Here is a 17,106-nt window from a genome sequence, read left to right on the forward strand (position 1 = left end):
CTTAATAATGTTTATTTAGTTCGTCCATCTGTCCGTTCATTCATTCTAGAAATATTTTCAAGAGCTTACTACTTACTGGACATATTTTGGATGAGTATGAAGTCGGAGCATGACAGCCCTTCTGGTTTTGGTGGAGGGTTGATAGATGAAAAAATTAGTAACAGAATAAGAAGTTGTTTTAAAAATTTTTTTTTCAACGTTTATTTATTTTTGGGACAGAGAGAGACAGAGCATGAACCGGGGAGGGGCAGAGAGAGAGGGAGACACAGAATCAGAAACAGGCTCTGAGCCATCAGCCCAGAGCCTGACGCGGGGCTCGAACTCACGGAGTGCGAGATCGTGACCTGGCTGAAGTCGGACGCTTAACCGACTGCGCCACCCAGGCGCCCCAATAGGAAGTTATTTTAAAGCAGTGATCATTACTGCGGAGGCCACATAGCCTAACCCCATTTTAGGAAGTTTTTCTCCTGTGTCTTCTTCTAAAAGTTTTATAGTTTTATGTTTTACGTTTTCCTCTATGCTCTATTTCGAGTTAATTTTTGTGTAAAGAATGAAGTTTAACATCAAGGCTCATTTGTTTTGTTTTCTTTCATTTTGGACGTCCAGTTGTTCAAATACCATTTGTTGCAATGATTATCCTTTCGCTGCTGTCACAGACTTTACACCTTTGTCAAAAATCAACTGGCTATATTTGTGAGAGTTTATTTCTCGACTCTGTATTTTGTTCAGTCCATCTGTGTGTTTCTCTGCCAATACCATGCTGTATTGATTATTGTAGATTTATAATAAGTATTGTGACCCTTCCAATTTTATTCTTCTTTTTCAAAATTGTTTTGGTTATTCTAGTTCTTTTGCCTGTCCATATAGGTTTTAGAATCATCTTGTCTGTAGCTACAAAATATCCTTTTGGCATTTGATTGAATTGCATTAAATCTATGGGTCAATTTCATATAATTGACATCTTTATTACATCTTCCAATTCATGACATCATGTATCTTCATTTATTTAGGTATTCTTAATTTTTCTCATCAGTATTTTGTGTTTTTTTGGTATTAGAGAAACTGGAACTTTTGTTGGATTTATATACTTTTAAGTATTTTGATTTTTGATCATTTTAATTATAATTTTTAAAATGGTATTATTTTTACATTTTTGGTTTCCATTTGTTTATGCCAGTATGTAGAAAGATGGTTGATATTTATGTGTTGACCTTGTATCCTACAACTTTGCTAAACCCACTTATTAGTTCTAGAGCTGCTTTATACATTCTTTTGGATTTTATATGCAGATAATAAAATTGTTTGCAACTAGACTAGAGACATTTCGATTTCTTGCCAATCAGTATGCGTTTTAATATACTTTTACTGCTCTGTTGTCCTGGCTAACACTTCCAGCACTGTGTTTAAGAGTTAGACTGGACATTTCTGTTTGTTCCTGGGTAAAGAAAGCATTGACATTTTTATGAGTAAGTAGAATGTTAGCTGTCAGTTTTTTGTAAATGCTCTTTATCAGGTTGAAGAAGTTTCCTTCTATTCCCAGTTTGCTGAGAGGGTTTTTTGGTTTTTGTTTTTAATCATAAATGGATGATGATTTTTTTAAAATGCTTTTTCTGCATCAATTAACCATATAATTTTTCTTCTTTAGACTACCTGTATATACATTGCTTGATTTCCAAATAAGGAAGGAATTTTACATTCTCAGGATAAACCTTAGTTGGTGTGTTAAACTTTCTGTGTATCACGGGATGTGTTTTGATAATGCTTGTTCAGAGAGTTTTGCATCGATGTTGATGAGGGATATTGGCTTGTAGTTTTTTATTCTCATAATGTCTTTGGTTGTAGAATCAAGGAAATGCTGATCTCATAAGATGAGTTGGGAAGTTTTTCCTCTTCTTGTGTTAGGTTATCTATATAATCTTGAATAAATTTGGGTAGTTTGTGATTTTTGAGAAATTATTTCATTTCATCTAAGTTGTTGAATTTATGTGAATGGAATTGTTCATAATATTCCCTTATTCCTTTCATGTGTGTGGGAATGGTAGTGCTGTGCTCTTTTTCATTCCTTACATTGGTAATGTGTGTTCTCTCTCTTTCTCTCTTTTTGGTCAGTGTTGCTAGAGGTGTATCGATTTTATTGATGTATTCAGAGAAGCAGCTTTTGTTTTCATTGATTTTCTCTGTTGTTTATCTTTTTTCAATTTTATTGATTATTGCTCTTACCTTTGCAATTTTTCTTCTGTCTGCTTGACTTAGGTGTTTTTTGCTTTTAGGTTTTTACTTTCTTAAGGTAGGAATTTACATTACTGATTTGCAAGCTTCTTTTCTAATAACTTGATTCTATGAAGTTCCCTCTTATAATGCTATGAATTTCCCTCTTAGCACTGCTTTAGCTGCATCCCACACATTTTGATATATTTTATTTTTATTTTTATTCAGTTCAAAATATTTTCTAATTTCTCTTGGGTTTTCCTCTTTCATATGTGGTTTATATGTATGTATGAGAAATTGGAAGTTTTGTTAATACTGAGCATACTACCCTTGGTAATATTGTTCTGGAGGTAGATGGTGGCTTCCCAATCCTCCCATCCACCCATCTAGCAAATATTTATTGAACATCTATTAGCACTAGGTACTGGAGTTATTTCAGCTTCCTCGTGGATATTGTATTCTGGTGAAGGAAACAGATACTGAGAAAGTAAACAAATGTAATATTAATGTCGAGTAGTATCAAGTGATATGAAAAAAATGAAGTAGGGCACAGGGGCAGAGAATGACGGGAGACAGGGGTTTGGATGGTCAGACATGATTTTTCAGAAGTGGTACCATTTGAGCAGAGACCTGAATGAAATGCAGGAGGCTTGTTTTTCTACCTCAGCATTATCTCCTCCTGTTTTGGCCCTCTTGCTTCATACTTACCCAAATTTTGAAGGCATTAGAGTTTTTGACCACTAAAAGTTTAAGTGAATGATACAGCTCTGTGTAATGTGTTGCTTGGTGCTGAACATTTAACATTTCCTTGATCTTATCCATTTCCAAAAAAATAAAAAAAGACATATATAGCACAGTACTCTAAATATTACTTAGCCAAGCTGAAAATTGGTATGTTTATGATTTGTATTGATCATTTTTTCAACTCTGTCACTTACTAGCTGGAAGGTAGACAATGGTGTGTTGGTAAATGTTTAATTACCAGCTCTCTGGGGAGACTAGTTCTGATTTGAAGTATTTTCCACTTTCCTTTGTGTAATACTTTCACCATAACTGATTTAAAGCTACAGTTTTTTCATTGGGAAGGGATACAGCCAGTTTATTAGTCTGTACAAACTGGCGTCTTCATACTGCTAAAGGTAGGTTTTATAATATCCATTTTACATTTGAATGTAAAAATTAAGAATTGTTACAAGGTTACTTAATTAGTAAATTGTGGGCAAGTCAGCAAAAATTTTGAGCCCTAGAAATTCCCATGTAGTTGGCTTGGGTTTAAGAATCTGGCATGGGTTTTTTGTTTTTTTTTTAAAGGGATCCTGTTTAGGGGCACCTGGGTGGCACAGTTGGTTAAGCATCCAACTTCAGTTCAGGTCATGATCTCATGGTTTGTGGGTTCAAGCCCTGCATCGGGCTCTGTGCTGACAGCTCAGAGCCTGGAGCCTGCTTTGGATTCTGTGTCTCCCTCTCTCTCTCTCCGCCCCTGCCCCACTCATGCTCTGTGTCTCTCTCTCTCAAAAATAAATGAAACATTAAAAAAAAAAAAAGTTTAAAGGGATCCTGTTTATTTTATTGTGAAGCCTGAGTTAAGAACCATTGATTTAATGGATTAAGAATCTTGTATGGTGCTTCCAATTGGTCTTAGAAGTTGCCTCAAAATTAATTTTTCTTATAGATGTAGGAGAAAAGGGACAAGGTATTTGACTTCATGGACAGAATAGAATGTGTGTGCCATATTTCAGGACATCACAAGGTCTTGATTTGCCCTGGGACATACCCAAGAGGGAAAAGACCCAGAACTTGAACTGCATTCCCATTGGATTAATACATAGGGGCAAGGAGCTAGTGTCAGGGCCATGTGGGATCAAGGACAGAGTTGAGAAAAGTCTGGTTTAACTGACAGAATACATTAGCTAAAGCATCTGATAGAGTAAGCAGTTTGAATCTCCACTTCAGTAATACAGTTTCATATGGACACCCTGGACCTCTGCAGTGACTGAAAGCTTGGTGTTTGGATTCAGACTACCTGGAATAGTTCTATCATTTATTGTCTTTAAGACATGAGCAAGTGTTTTAACTTTTCTCAGTCTCATTTTCCTCATCTGGAAGATGGCAGTGATAATGTCTACTCCACCATGTTCTTAATTTCGTAAAAACTCCAGAGTGCTCCAACATTTAGAGATCAAGCAAAGGAGGAAGAGCCAGTAAAAGAGACTGGAAAACAGGAGGTAGTCTATCAGAGTCATGGAGAAGAATGTTAAAAGGATGGTATGGCCCTTGGTGAAATCTGTCAAGAGTTTAATGCACACAAAGAAAGTGATGACTGGCTTTGGGCAAGATCGAGTGACCCTAATCACAGATTCAGTGAAGTGATAAGAATGAGATCTGATTAGCATGGAGGTGAGATGAAACAGGTGAGGAGGAGGAGAGTGGTTATAGAACACATAGAATTTGGGGAGCAATGGGAGATTAAGAAATGGAGTGGCAGTTGGAAAGGATGTGAAGTTAAGAGAATGTTTTTTTCACTGAAGGTTTTATAGCAGCTCTGTATATGTTGAGGGGAATGGTCCACTGGAGAATGCAGAGGAGAATGGGGCAATTTCCGTGAGATTGATACATGAAATAATTGAAAAGACGAGAAAGGTGGGATCCAGAGCCCAATGGAGCGGTTGGCCTTGGGTAGTCATAGGGCTGCTTCATTGAGTGTAAGAGTAGTAAAAGCAGAAAGTGTGGGTGTAAAAGTAGGTAGGTAGGTTGGTAGACTCAGGGGTGAGAAAATATGGAAATTATTATCTAATTGCTTATGTTTTCTCTATGCAGTATTATTAACTGAGAGTTACATATTGGTGATCATGGGTACTAAAGTAGGCAAATTAGTAGATTAAAATATTTGAAAAGAAAGAAAAAGTCATGGAATTGAAAAATGGAAGCCTAGGGAAATGAAGTAGGATTGCTGTGATAAGATACTACATGAGATTAATGGGTAAGAATTTAGGAGTATGTTATTTATGTGTAGTATGTTAGCATGTGTAGTCAGGATAAACCAGATTTTCCTGCAGCAACAAATCACCCCTAAGTCTTGAGTGACTGAATATAATAAAGATCTACTCTTGCTCAGACAACATGTCCAACAGAAGGGTTTCTGCTCTACCTAGTTTCTCAGGAACCTATGTGTCAAGAACTGTAAAGAGGCCATGATTTTACTCTACTTGCAAGCTAACAAGTTAGCCTACCATGGCATCATGGATGCTAGCAGAAGACACTTCCGATCAGACACAGAGGATTGTAGTGCTCACAGTAGGAGCAGTAGCCAGCGTGTCAGCGTTTGTGTCATTTCTGCAAGCCCCATCTCCAAGGAGATGCAAAGCCCCTTGGGTTGTGTTACAGAAGAATCCTGCACTTAGGGAATCCAAATCTTGTCTAATGGGCAGGAAGTATGCCTTACTCTCTCTCTGTCTGTCTTTTAAGGCAAGCCATAAGCAATCCAGCCCCATGCTCCAGAGATGCATTTTTATCTATCTTTTCTGATGTAGTTCACTGTGCACACATTCTGGAAAAGATGGTCTAGAGCAAAATCAGTCAGTGCTTCTGCTTATCAGATATAGAGAAACATAAGAGACCTGTGGAGAATTGTCTCCCAGTGCCAAACTAATTGAGGCACTGCCATCTTATGACCCCTTGTATTAGTTTGCTAGGGATACTGTAACAAAGTACCACAGGTAGGGTGGCTTAAACAACAACAATTTGTCTCAGAGTTTTTGAGTCTAAAAATCCTAGATCAAGGTGTCAGCAAACTTAATTTTCCCTGATGCCTCTCTCCGCAGCTTGTAGATAGCCATCTCCTCCCACTGTCTCCACATGGTCTTTCCTGTGTCATGTCTGTTCCAAATTTCCTCTGTTAGAAGGACACCAGTCATATTGGATTAGGGCCCACCCGAGTGACCTCATTTTAATTACCTCTTTAATGATTCTATCACCAGGGGTGCCTGGGTGGCTCAGTTGGGTAAACGTCCAACTCTTGGTTTCAGCTCAGTTCATGATCTCACAGTTCATGGGATCAAGCCCCACATCTGGCTCTGTGCTGACAGTGGGGGACCTGCTTGGGGTTCTGTCTCTCTCCCTCTCTCTCTGCCACTCCCTTGCTCATCCTCTCTCTCTCTCTCTCAAAATAAATAAACAAATGTTTGGAAAAAAAAAAGGACCCTACATAGTCACATTTTGAGGTACTGGGTGTTAGAACTTCAGTAGATAAATTTTGAGGGAATACAGTTCAGCTACAACACTGCAGCGTTTAAACACATGGCTTTGAGGGTTGATAAAATGGGAAGAGAGCACCTGGAGGGTGTCACAGAAGCTTTTCACAGTAGGTTCACTTTCAAGTAACCTACTATACCCTCTTCTTCCAGTCCAGGGGACAGACCTCACCTTAACTGCACCCAGGCCAGGATGTGTACTTACCCATGTGTTCAGAAAGGAGAGGAGAACTAGATAGTGATGAGCACTAGTCACGTCTCCCGCACCATGGTGGTGTGTTTCTCTCCAGTACTATTCAGCTGCTCAGGTGCAGAGGTGGAACAGGTAGCAGTTGAGTTTAATGTCAGAATTAGGATTCTGTCAGCTAGTCTGATGAGAAAAGAGAGTGGCAAGGGAAGTAAAGGTGTTTGTATAGAAGTGATTTCAGCGATGGACTAGAAGATCTAAACTGAGTAAAGAGCAGAGTGAGGGCCTAAGGGATGAATAATATGAAAAGCTGGTGAGAACAGTGGATGGGAGGAGTTGATGAGGTTGCAGAATTTGGGGACTGGAAGAAGTAGAGCAGGTGAGGTGGATGGATGAGGTGGTGGTCAGATAATGAGTTTCTTGAAGATGTCAGAGGTAATGTGGTTTCTGATGATGATGTCAAGAATATGACCCTGAAAAATGGGTGACTGAGATCAGGTGGATGGAAAGATTATTGTAAGTGAAAGAGTCAGGGTCAGATTTGTCATCTGTGTGGATGTTGAAGTTACTTAGAGTGGGGACAACAGGCAGAGTAGAAAGGAAGAGGGGGATCCAGGTGATAAAATGAATGTGTGTTTCTCCCGTGAAGATACTCCTAGTCTTTGATTAGATTTGGTAGTACTCTAAAGAGTCTTTGACAGGGGTGCCTGGGTAACTCAGTTGCTTGAGCATCCAACTTCGGCTCAGATCATGAGCTTGTGGTTCATGGGTTTGAGTCCTGCATTGGGCTCTGTGTTGACAGCTCAGAGCCTGGAGCCTGCTTCAGATTCTTTGTCTCCCTCTCTCTCTGTCCCTCTCCCACTTGCTCTCTGTCTCTGTCTCTCAAAAATAAATAATATTAAAAAAAAATTTTTTAAGTCTTTGTCAAATTGTGTTGTTGTTGTTGTTATTATTATTATGAAACTACTTGGCAACACATCCACAAAACCTCCTCCAGAGTTCTTTTTTTTTAGAGATGGTCTATTGCTGATTTCATGTCATTCATTCTTGATATCATTTTTCATATTATTAATTGTGACTTTATCCCCCAGTATTGGGGTTGTCCCCTGAGAGCCCTCCAGTTCCCCTGCATTAAAAAAACTGGGGTGCCTGAGTGGCTCAGTCGATTGAGCCTCTGACTTCCTCTCAGGTCATGATCTTGCGGTTTGTAAGTTTGAGCCCTACATAGGGCTCACTTCCATCAGCGCAGAGCCTGCTTTGGATCCTATGTCCCCATCTCTCTGCCCCTCCCCCCCTTATTCTCTCTCTCTCTCTCTCTCTCTCTCTCTCTCTCCCTCTCCCTCTCCCTCTCCCTCTCTCCCTCTCTCTCTCTTTCAAAAATAAACATAAAAAAAAAGAAACAATGAGAGAGCATAAAAAAAAAACTTAATACATTCTGAAATCTTCCCTAGGCTAGTTAATAAAACCTGCCACCTGAATCTGTATTATGTGTGTGATATGTAGTGTTTATAGTAGGTGTGAATCTCTTTTTATATAAATGAAACATATTCATCCCTTTTAGACTTAAATATACTGTGTATATTTATGTGATGTGCTACATTTTAAGGATTTTTTTTCTGCTGGCCTGGCATCTGCACAGGCTTCTGCAGACAATTTTATCTCTGTAAGCTTGTATGGAGCATTTGGGCTCCTGCCTGTCTCATCTTTTACAAACATTTTATTAAAACAAAACAAAACAAAACAAAACAAAGTCTGTGGCCACACTCCGATCTCCTAGAGGCAGAGACCACATTGCTGACTTCAGGGTGGTCCTTGGGAATGATGTTTTGTTTGGGACCAGGAAATATTTTTAAGGGTGTGAAAATACTTGCATTGTGAGCACAAAGTGGAATCTTGATAATACAGCTTTGCAAAATATTGATACAAAGTTCTCATGTCCAGAATAGTAGAATGTGAAAGGGTGAAAGCTGTTTTTATTTAAAGTTACCAGGTTTGCGTGAGGTTTGCTTTTTTCCTTCGTCCCCCTTAAATTCTTCAGTCATGCTTTGCTTGCTTGCTTTCAGTACTGCCAAATGAGAGAAGCTTTCAGAATGCTGCAAAAAGCAATAATTTGGATCTTATGGAGAAGCTGTTTGAAAAGAAGGTTAACATTAATGCTGTGAACAATGTGAGTACAAGTCACAGATGTGACAAGTGACTACTCTAAGGGTGGCTTGGATTTATACAGTGCAATTTAAATAATAATAACAATTGAAATGATTGTGGCGGATGAGGTGTGGGCTAGCTCCTTCGGTGGTAATTCCAGAATGTTTAAGCTAAAGGTGGAATCAAGCCGTGGGATAGGTTCTGAGTCTTTTAATATATCTTATCAGAGGGGAAATATACAGAGTCTTTGTGTGCATCTGTGCAAAATCTGTGGGTGGGCAGTAAAGCCAGTTGTCAGGGTTATGGGCCTGGACTTGGTTCTGGATTGTAGCCTGTGTATCACTGGCCTCATACATTCTGGAAAGGCAGAACATCTTTTGCTACACAGTTCATCATTGGTTTTTCCCCAGAGATTCCCTTTGTTGTTCAGTCCTGCAAATTTAAAATCTAAGGGAGAGCATGGCTTTGTATTTTATTGCTGTAGAAGTACAGTGCATTTGCATGTTGGGCACTGGAGCCTTTTCTAAAACCTGGCTCTTAATTGTTCTTCAAGTACTTGGGTTTAGGAGAGAAGTCCACTGCCAGAAATACTGGATTTCCTACTGCTTGGTTTTGTAGAGATTTCCTGACAGCTTTTCATGGCAAGGTTTATCAAAGTGGGGGCTGTGTTAATTACTTAGGACAATTAGTGCAAGTGGTTCAAGGGGATAGCAGAGGTGGATTTAATGCTAAATGAAGCATAAGCTTTAGGGTCCCTTCTTGTACAGACCCCTTCCAAAGTACTGGGGAGGGCTCTGGCAATGTGTTCTCATGGTTATATGTTTTTTTTTTTTTTAATCTGAAAAAGTAAGAAACTTTAACTGCCATCAATTCAGCTCTCTGACTGGCTTTAAAGAGGACTCCCTGAAGAGTGTAGAGTTTAGGTTCCACAAAACCTGGATCTGTCCCAGGCAGTGAGATCATAAGAATTGAAGTCATGTATCATACGCAGTGGAAGAATGTTTACCAGTTGTGCATGTGTGTCTGTGAGAGGTATATGTTTGCTTGTATATGGAAATTCATATGTCTGTGTATATACTGTGTGCATGTGTGTGTCTGATGTGTTATGGTTGTATTTAGTATTTATTGTCCATAGACATCCTAGAAAGAGTAGAAAAATAGAGTTTTGCAGCGTAACAATTTTAGGAACCAAACAAAAACAAGAACCAAACAAAAACAAAAACCAAAAAAAAAAAAAAAAAAAAAAAAAGAAAGGGATCAGGAAAGAAGGAAGGGAAGGGAGTGAAAAGAAAAGCAAGGGCCTTTGAAAGTAATATCTACATAAATTGTTGAGTAAGTAAAGCAATAATCATTTTTCCAAGTAGCAGGGAATAGATTCTTTAATGTACTTTCATAATAATTAAAATTTTTTTCACCTAAGACTTTATGATATTTTAAACCATATTTTTATATTAAAGTATTTAGAGAGATTTAATGCTAAATGAAGCATCATTTAGGGCACAACCTAGAGCACCTTAACTTACAGTCAGCATAGCAAATTATCATGACCTCTTGATGAATTGTATTACTTTTTTTTAAGTTTATTTATTTATTTTGAGAGTGAGAGAGTATATACCTGCGCATGTGCACAAGCAGGGGAGATGCAGAGAGAGAATGAGTGAGAGAATCCCAAGCAGACTCCGCACTATCAGCACAGAGTCTGACGCAGGGCTCAATCTCACCAACTGTGAGATCATGACTTTAGCCAAAACCAAGAGTTGGACACTTAACCAACTGAGCCACCCAGGTGCCCTGTATTATACTTTCTAATGACGTCTCTTTTAGTCCCATTTACAGCAAATTGTTGATATGGTTGTTTGTAGAGTTGCTTAAAATCTGTGACGATAGAGATGAAGAAATACATGTAAGTGGTTTTATTGAATTATCTTGGATGCTGTTTTGGCTTGACATACTAGAACACAGCTCTAGATTGCAGACAATGTCACGATAACTCCTGTTTTGTCAAACTTAATTTATCATCAGCTTAGCTACCAAGGATATCAGATACTTAATTTTTACAATAAATTATTTATTTGAAACAAAGGAGTAAATCCATGCGCAGGCACCTTCTTTGGATGCAAAAACAGTGCCTAGAGTATAGGAAATAAGATCTGTGTTTTACATGCATGCTAAACATCCATTGTCTGAAACACAATCAACTATGAAAATCCCAGGATTGTCTTCTTGGCTTTTCTTTGAAACAAAAGATAGTTATAGCTTTCTTTTTCTGTGTCTGCATCTTTCATTGATTCATTCATTCATTCTCTTCTTCCTTTTATTCTGAAGCAGTTTGTTTCAGTAAAATTTATAGATCAAAAAATTTCAGAAGAAAGAGCATATACGATTGAACACCTAGGAAAATTTTTGTTTTGCATTATCAATGTATTCTAACCAGAAAAAAATTACTGTTGTTAATAATTGCATATAGGGAGGGGCACCTGGGTGGCACAGTCGGTTGAGCATCCGACTTCGGCTCAGGTCATGATCTCATGAATGTGAGTTCAAGCCCTGCATCAGGCTCTGTGCTGGCAGCTCAGAGACTGGAGCCTGCTTCGGATTCTGTGTCTCCCTCTCTCTCACCCCTCCCCTGCTCATGTTCTGTCTCTCTGTCAAAAATAAATAAACATTAAAAAAATTTTTTTTAATAATTGAATACAGGGAAAAATACTTTTGCTTTTTTAAAAAAATGTTTATTATTTTTGGGAGTTGGGGAGGGACAGAGAGAGAGGGGGACAGAGGATCTGAGGCAGGCCCTGTGCTGACAGCACAGAGCCCAATGTGGGTCTCGAACTCACAGACTGTGAGATCATGACCTTAACCAGTGCTCAACCAACTGAGCCACTCAGGCCCCCCACAAGTTTTACTTTTTTATTAAACTCCATTATACTGTTAAAATCAATGATGAGTTATGCATTGCAAATATAAACATAAGATACAAAATTATGGCTGTTTGAAAAACAGGAATCATAAAGAGGACAAATAACAATCAGATGACTGAAAACACAAATTACGTTTCCTCAGATGAACCGCACAGCCCTGCATTTTGCAGTGGGGGCGAATCATTTATCCTCGGTGGATTTCTTGCTTAATCGCAAGGCCAGGGTGGATGTTGCTGATAAGGTAAGTTCATCTTCCTTTGGTAGAATGGATTGGAGCATGACCAGTGTATGGGGAAAATCTGGTCACTTCAGTTATCTTTTTTTCACATATGTCCAGAATATTTCCAAATGCAGTTTTCACTTTGGAAAGATCTCTGTAGAGAATATACACATTGTGTACTCTTTGTATTTGGTAACTAAATTGCTTACCCATTACCTGTAGGACTTAGGTTTTACTTATTTTCCCATATTGACCTTATGGCCAGTAATATGCATTTTTAAGAATAAGATAAGTTGACCAGAGTATAATTTGGGATGTAGAAGACAGAAGCTAACTAGCCTCAGAGACTTTAAATCTTGACTGTGCTCTGTGAACTCTGATAAGCAAAGCTTATTAAATAGGTACTATATGCTAGGCACCCGTCTTAGGACTTTGATATTTAGTGCCTCCAACCTTGTGAAAAAGGGTTACTATAATACACAGTTTTCATATGAAGAGTGTAAGACACAGAGAGGTTAAATATCTTGCCCAAAGAATTAACGTCTAAGAAGGTGTAGAGGCAGGATTTGAACTTGGTTTATTTGGTTCCAGAGACCATGATGTTAGCCACAAATCAGCTTAACTATTTGTCTGCCTAGATATCAAAACCCACCCTGAGGATTTCCACCTACTTTTCCCAACTTCACTTAATACTTTACCATGGCACGAGGAAAACCACCTGGGCTGGATATACCCAACATCATGTTTATCATCTCCAGTTGCAGAGAAAGATGATAGCCTTGGTTATTAGAATCCAATGGATCATAGTTCTTGGTTCTTAGTTAATCAAATGCTCTGTGGTTCTTCAACTGTTGAGAAGGTTTTCATAGAGCCATTCTATTTTCTGTGTTGATTGACTCCTTGGAGGGTAGACTCAGCACTTACTTACTTTTATTCTCACAGGGCCTGGGTTTAATATGAGCTTGGTAAATCTTTGGAAGATGAATGAATGAAGTCACATCATCTTGTTGGTTTTGTTGGCATAGACATGGCCTAGACTTGATAATGATAAAAGTTTCTGTTTGTTTTACCAGTGAGGCACATCCTTCTCTATTTTATTAGTCTGATATTGGTGGGCAAGTTGATTGATATGTAACAGAATCACAGTGAAGAAGTACCTCTTACTAAAAATTGGCACTGAAAGCACTCCAATTATGTGAGGGTACTAAGTTAGATTATGGTTATGGTACTTGAGGAACGTGTTGTTAGGATCTGGAAATTGTTGATTATTTTGTAGTGTTAGTTAGCCTGCAAAAGATGATTTGGTAATAGACCTAATTGCCAAGCATCTATTCTTATTTTGACATTGAAACCTTGATACAATAAATTTTTATTTTAATTATTAAATTGACTATGCAATTACTTTCTTTTTTTGTGTAAAGTTCTATGAATTTTAATGCATGTATAGATTCATGTAATCACTACCATAATCAAAATACAGAACAGTTGCCTCACCCAGAAAATTTCTCATGCTGCCTTTTTGTAGTCAAACCCTCCCTTACCCTGGCAACCACTGATGTCTTCTCCATCTCTATAATTTTGCCTTTTTGAGAATGTCATATAAATTATATCATGTAGTATATAACATTCTGACACTGGCTTCTTTCACTCAGCAAAATCTTCGATTCATTCATGTTGTATATATCAATAGTTCCTCCTTTTTTATTCTGACTAGTATTCCAGTGTATGGACGTACCACAGTTTATTCATGCATTCACCCATTGAAGGAGTTGTTACCAGTTTTTGACTATTACAAATAAAGCTGCTATTGTTTCATGAAGATAGCACCAAAGGCAAAGAAGGAAGCTCTTGCCCTTCCCAAAGCTGCAGCCGAAGCAAAGGCTTTGAAAACCAAAAAAAATGTGATGCGGAAAGGCATCCACAGTCACACACAAAAAAGAATTTCCACACGTCACCTACCTTCTGACGGCCCAAGACACTGCGTCTCTGAAGGCCCCACAAATATCCTTGAAACACTGCCCCCAGGAGAAACAAGCTTGACCTTTGTGCCATCATCAAGTTCCCCCTGACTGAGTCAGCCATGAAGAAAACAGAAGACAACAACACACTTGTGTTCATTGTGGATTCAAGGCCAACAAGCACCAGATCAAACAGGACGTGAAGAAAGTACGACATTGTCATGGCCGAGATCAACACACTGATCAGGCCTGATGGAGAGAAGAGGGCATATGTTCGACTGGCTTCTAACTATGATGCTTTGGATGTTGCCAACAAAATTGGAATCATCTAAATTGAGTCCAACTGGCTGAATCTAAATATAAATGTTTTCACAAACAACAACAACAAAACGAATAAAACTGCTATCAACATTCGTGTGCAGGTTTTATGTAGGCAAAAGTATTCATTTATCCATTATAAATCTCTGGGAGTGAGGTTACTGGGTCGTATAGTAAGCTGTATACAAGAAGCTGCCAGACTGTTTTATAGTGTCTGTACCTTTCATTCCCACCAGCAGTGTAGCAGAATTCCATTTGTTCCACAACCTCATCAGCACTTGGCATTTTCTTTTTTTCCCCCTTAATGTTAGAATTCCTTTTTTTATGTTTATTTATTTATATTTGAGAGAGAGAGAGACAGAGCATGCAGGGAAGGGGAAGAGAGAGAGCGAGAGAGAGAGAGAGAGAGAGAGAGAGAGAGAATCTCAAGCAGACTCTGCACTGTCAGCACAGAGCTCACTGCAGGCCTCCAACTAAAGAACCGTGAGATCAAGACCTGAGCCAAAATAGAGTCAGACGCTTAACCGACTGAGCACCCAAGCGCCCCTTCTTAATTAGCCTTTCTAATAAATATGTATTGGCATCACATTGTGGTTTTAATGACTAATGATAGTGAGCATCTTTCTTGTGTTATTTACTATTTGTATATTTTCTTTGATTATGTGTCTATTCAAATATTTTGAATATATTTTTTAAATTGGGTTTTTTGCTTATTGTTCAGTTTTGAGAGTTATTTATATGTTCTGGATACAAGTCCTTTGTTTGATATGTGATCTACAAATATTTTCCCACATTTTTTACAGAGCAAAAGTTTTTAATTTTGATGAAGTACAGTTTACCTATAATTAAAAAACCACCAAGAATGACTTACCTAACTTAAGGTCATGAAGATTTTCTCATATTTTTTCTTCTAAAATTTTTATAGCTGTGTGTTTTACATTTAGATCTGTTGTCCATTTTTGGGCACCTGGCTGGTTCAGTTGGTGGAGCATTGGACTCTTGATCTTGGGTTTGTGAGTTCGAGCTCCACACTGGGTGAAGAGATGACTTAGGAATAAAATCTTTAAAAAAATAAAAACTAAAAAACTAAAAACAAAATTGATCTATTGTCCATTTTGAGTTAATTATAAGGTATGAGGAATAGGTCAAGATTCTTGTTTTTTTCTTGTATATGGAGGACCCATTTCCTCATCATTTGACACCAGTGTCACTTCAGTTTTCAGTACTTTGGACCTTTCCTGCATATGTACCATGCAGGGCCCATTCTGAGACCTGTGCAGTGGTCTGCCCCATAGTTCACCATTCCAGGCCTTTGGCATGCTGCTTAGGGTCAGGTCCATGTAAGGGTCAGGGTGCGGCCACACACACATCTTTATGGGCTCACTTTCTTGAGCTTCCCCCTCTCTGGAATCATCACCCCCACTTTTCCCAGCTCCAGGGCCCCTCTCCCCGTTTTCTTGGTGTGCTGACTAGAAAGTTGAGGGTGTATGTAGTCTCTCAGCTCTGCTATGTGCTTCCCACAATTAGGTCTACCTCTGCAACTAAGGGAGGAAAACAAGCAACATGAGTCACCACCCTACCTGCTCTTCTGACCACAGTTTCTCGGTCAGTTTTAGGTGCTTTCCCAGTCCTTGATACTGCTACCTCTTCTACCACAGGGTTCCAGCTTTGGGAAGGAGGCTTGTGTACAGCAGAGCCAGAACAGAAAAAAGAAACAGTATTTCCCCTACTTTCTCTTTCTTGCAGGATCCCCCTTGTGCTCCGTAGCAGAAAGAGGGTTTGGTTTTTTTTTTTTTTTTTTTTTAGCTCTTTGTGTCTGTGCCCAGGACATATTTCTGTGACTTGCACTGCCTTGAGTTCAACCTGGAAGGTATGGAAGGAAAACAAAAACAAAACAAATCAGAAAACCCTCATTGTTTATATTTTGAGTTTTGGTTTACTTCCCCAATCTAATTGCTATTATTTGCTTCCCAGAATCCTCAAATAGCTGTGCCATGCACTCTTTCTGGAGATTTTGGTCACATTTGGTGAGAGAGACCAGGAGCAGTATACTTACTCCATTCTACCCAGGACCATAACCCCAACTCTTTAATGTACTATAAAAGGGGAAAGAATTGTACAATAAACATTTATGCATCCATTGCCCAGATTGACAGCATCTTTTCCTTTAAAAAGCATGTCTGAGGATTGCTGTGTTTCTAATATATTAAATACACTGCTGGTTTCTGTCAGAATATAAGTCACTTGTTCCTGAAATGTTGAAGAGATATTTTACCAAGTTATTCTCTTTGAGGCTTTTCCAAATGTACATTTGGAAGCTAACATCAGCTTTTTGTAACTTGGCCTTGTGAGAGTGTGTGTGTATGTATTTCTGATGTCTCTCTGTAGTCCACCTTGAAAGTTTCACTAAGTTTAATATTTCTGTAACTAACTTAATTATTCACAGTGGCATTAGTACATAACCAATAAAATTCTTTTATAATTCAAGCAGTGCTGTGTGTTTGGTCAAACCTGGCCGTCTCTTTATTTGGGTGATGACCCCTGAGTTTGATTTGGCAGCTGTGTCTTCTAAGCTCTAACACCTGTTTGCAAAGAGCCAAAAATCAAACCCCTTCCCCATCAGTATTTATTCATTGCCTGCTGTGGGTAAGTCTCAATGCCAACTGCTGGGAATTCAACACCATTTAAGTTCTTATTACTCCTAAGTGTAGTCCTGGGACGGAAACACTTGTATTTCCTGGGAGCTTGAAATGCAGAATCAGACCCACCCCTGACCTCCTGAATCAGAATCTGTGATTTAACAAGATTCCCAGGTAATTGTTTCAGGAAGCATTGGCAAGACATACAGTCCCTGCTTTGAGGGGTGTACAGTCTTTTGACTGTTAACTAACTTGGATTTAAA

The 17,106-nt window shown here is 38.6% G+C and overlaps 1 protein-coding gene across 1 annotated transcript in view; it reads left to right on the forward strand.

The window, feature by feature from the left end:
* The window catches only part of ANKDD1B (ankyrin repeat and death domain containing 1B), a 62,821-nt gene that overhangs the window by 743 nt on the left and 44,972 nt on the right, over positions 1 to 17,106 (forward strand). Inside the window, exons 2-3 of the mRNA XM_047088085.1 lie at positions 8,709 to 8,812; positions 11,851 to 11,949. Of these exons, the coding sequence (XP_046944041.1) occupies positions 8,709 to 8,812; positions 11,851 to 11,949 (203 nt within the window). The remainder of the gene's footprint in view (positions 1 to 8,708; positions 8,813 to 11,850; positions 11,950 to 17,106) is intronic.

This window comes from Lynx rufus, unplaced genomic scaffold (assembly GCF_022079265.1).
Source record: "Lynx rufus isolate CCGP_SWC_20201006 ecotype Redwood Valley unplaced genomic scaffold, mLynRuf1.p SCAF_1, whole genome shotgun sequence".
In the NCBI taxonomy this organism is placed as follows: Eukaryota; Metazoa; Chordata; class Mammalia; order Carnivora; family Felidae; genus Lynx; species Lynx rufus.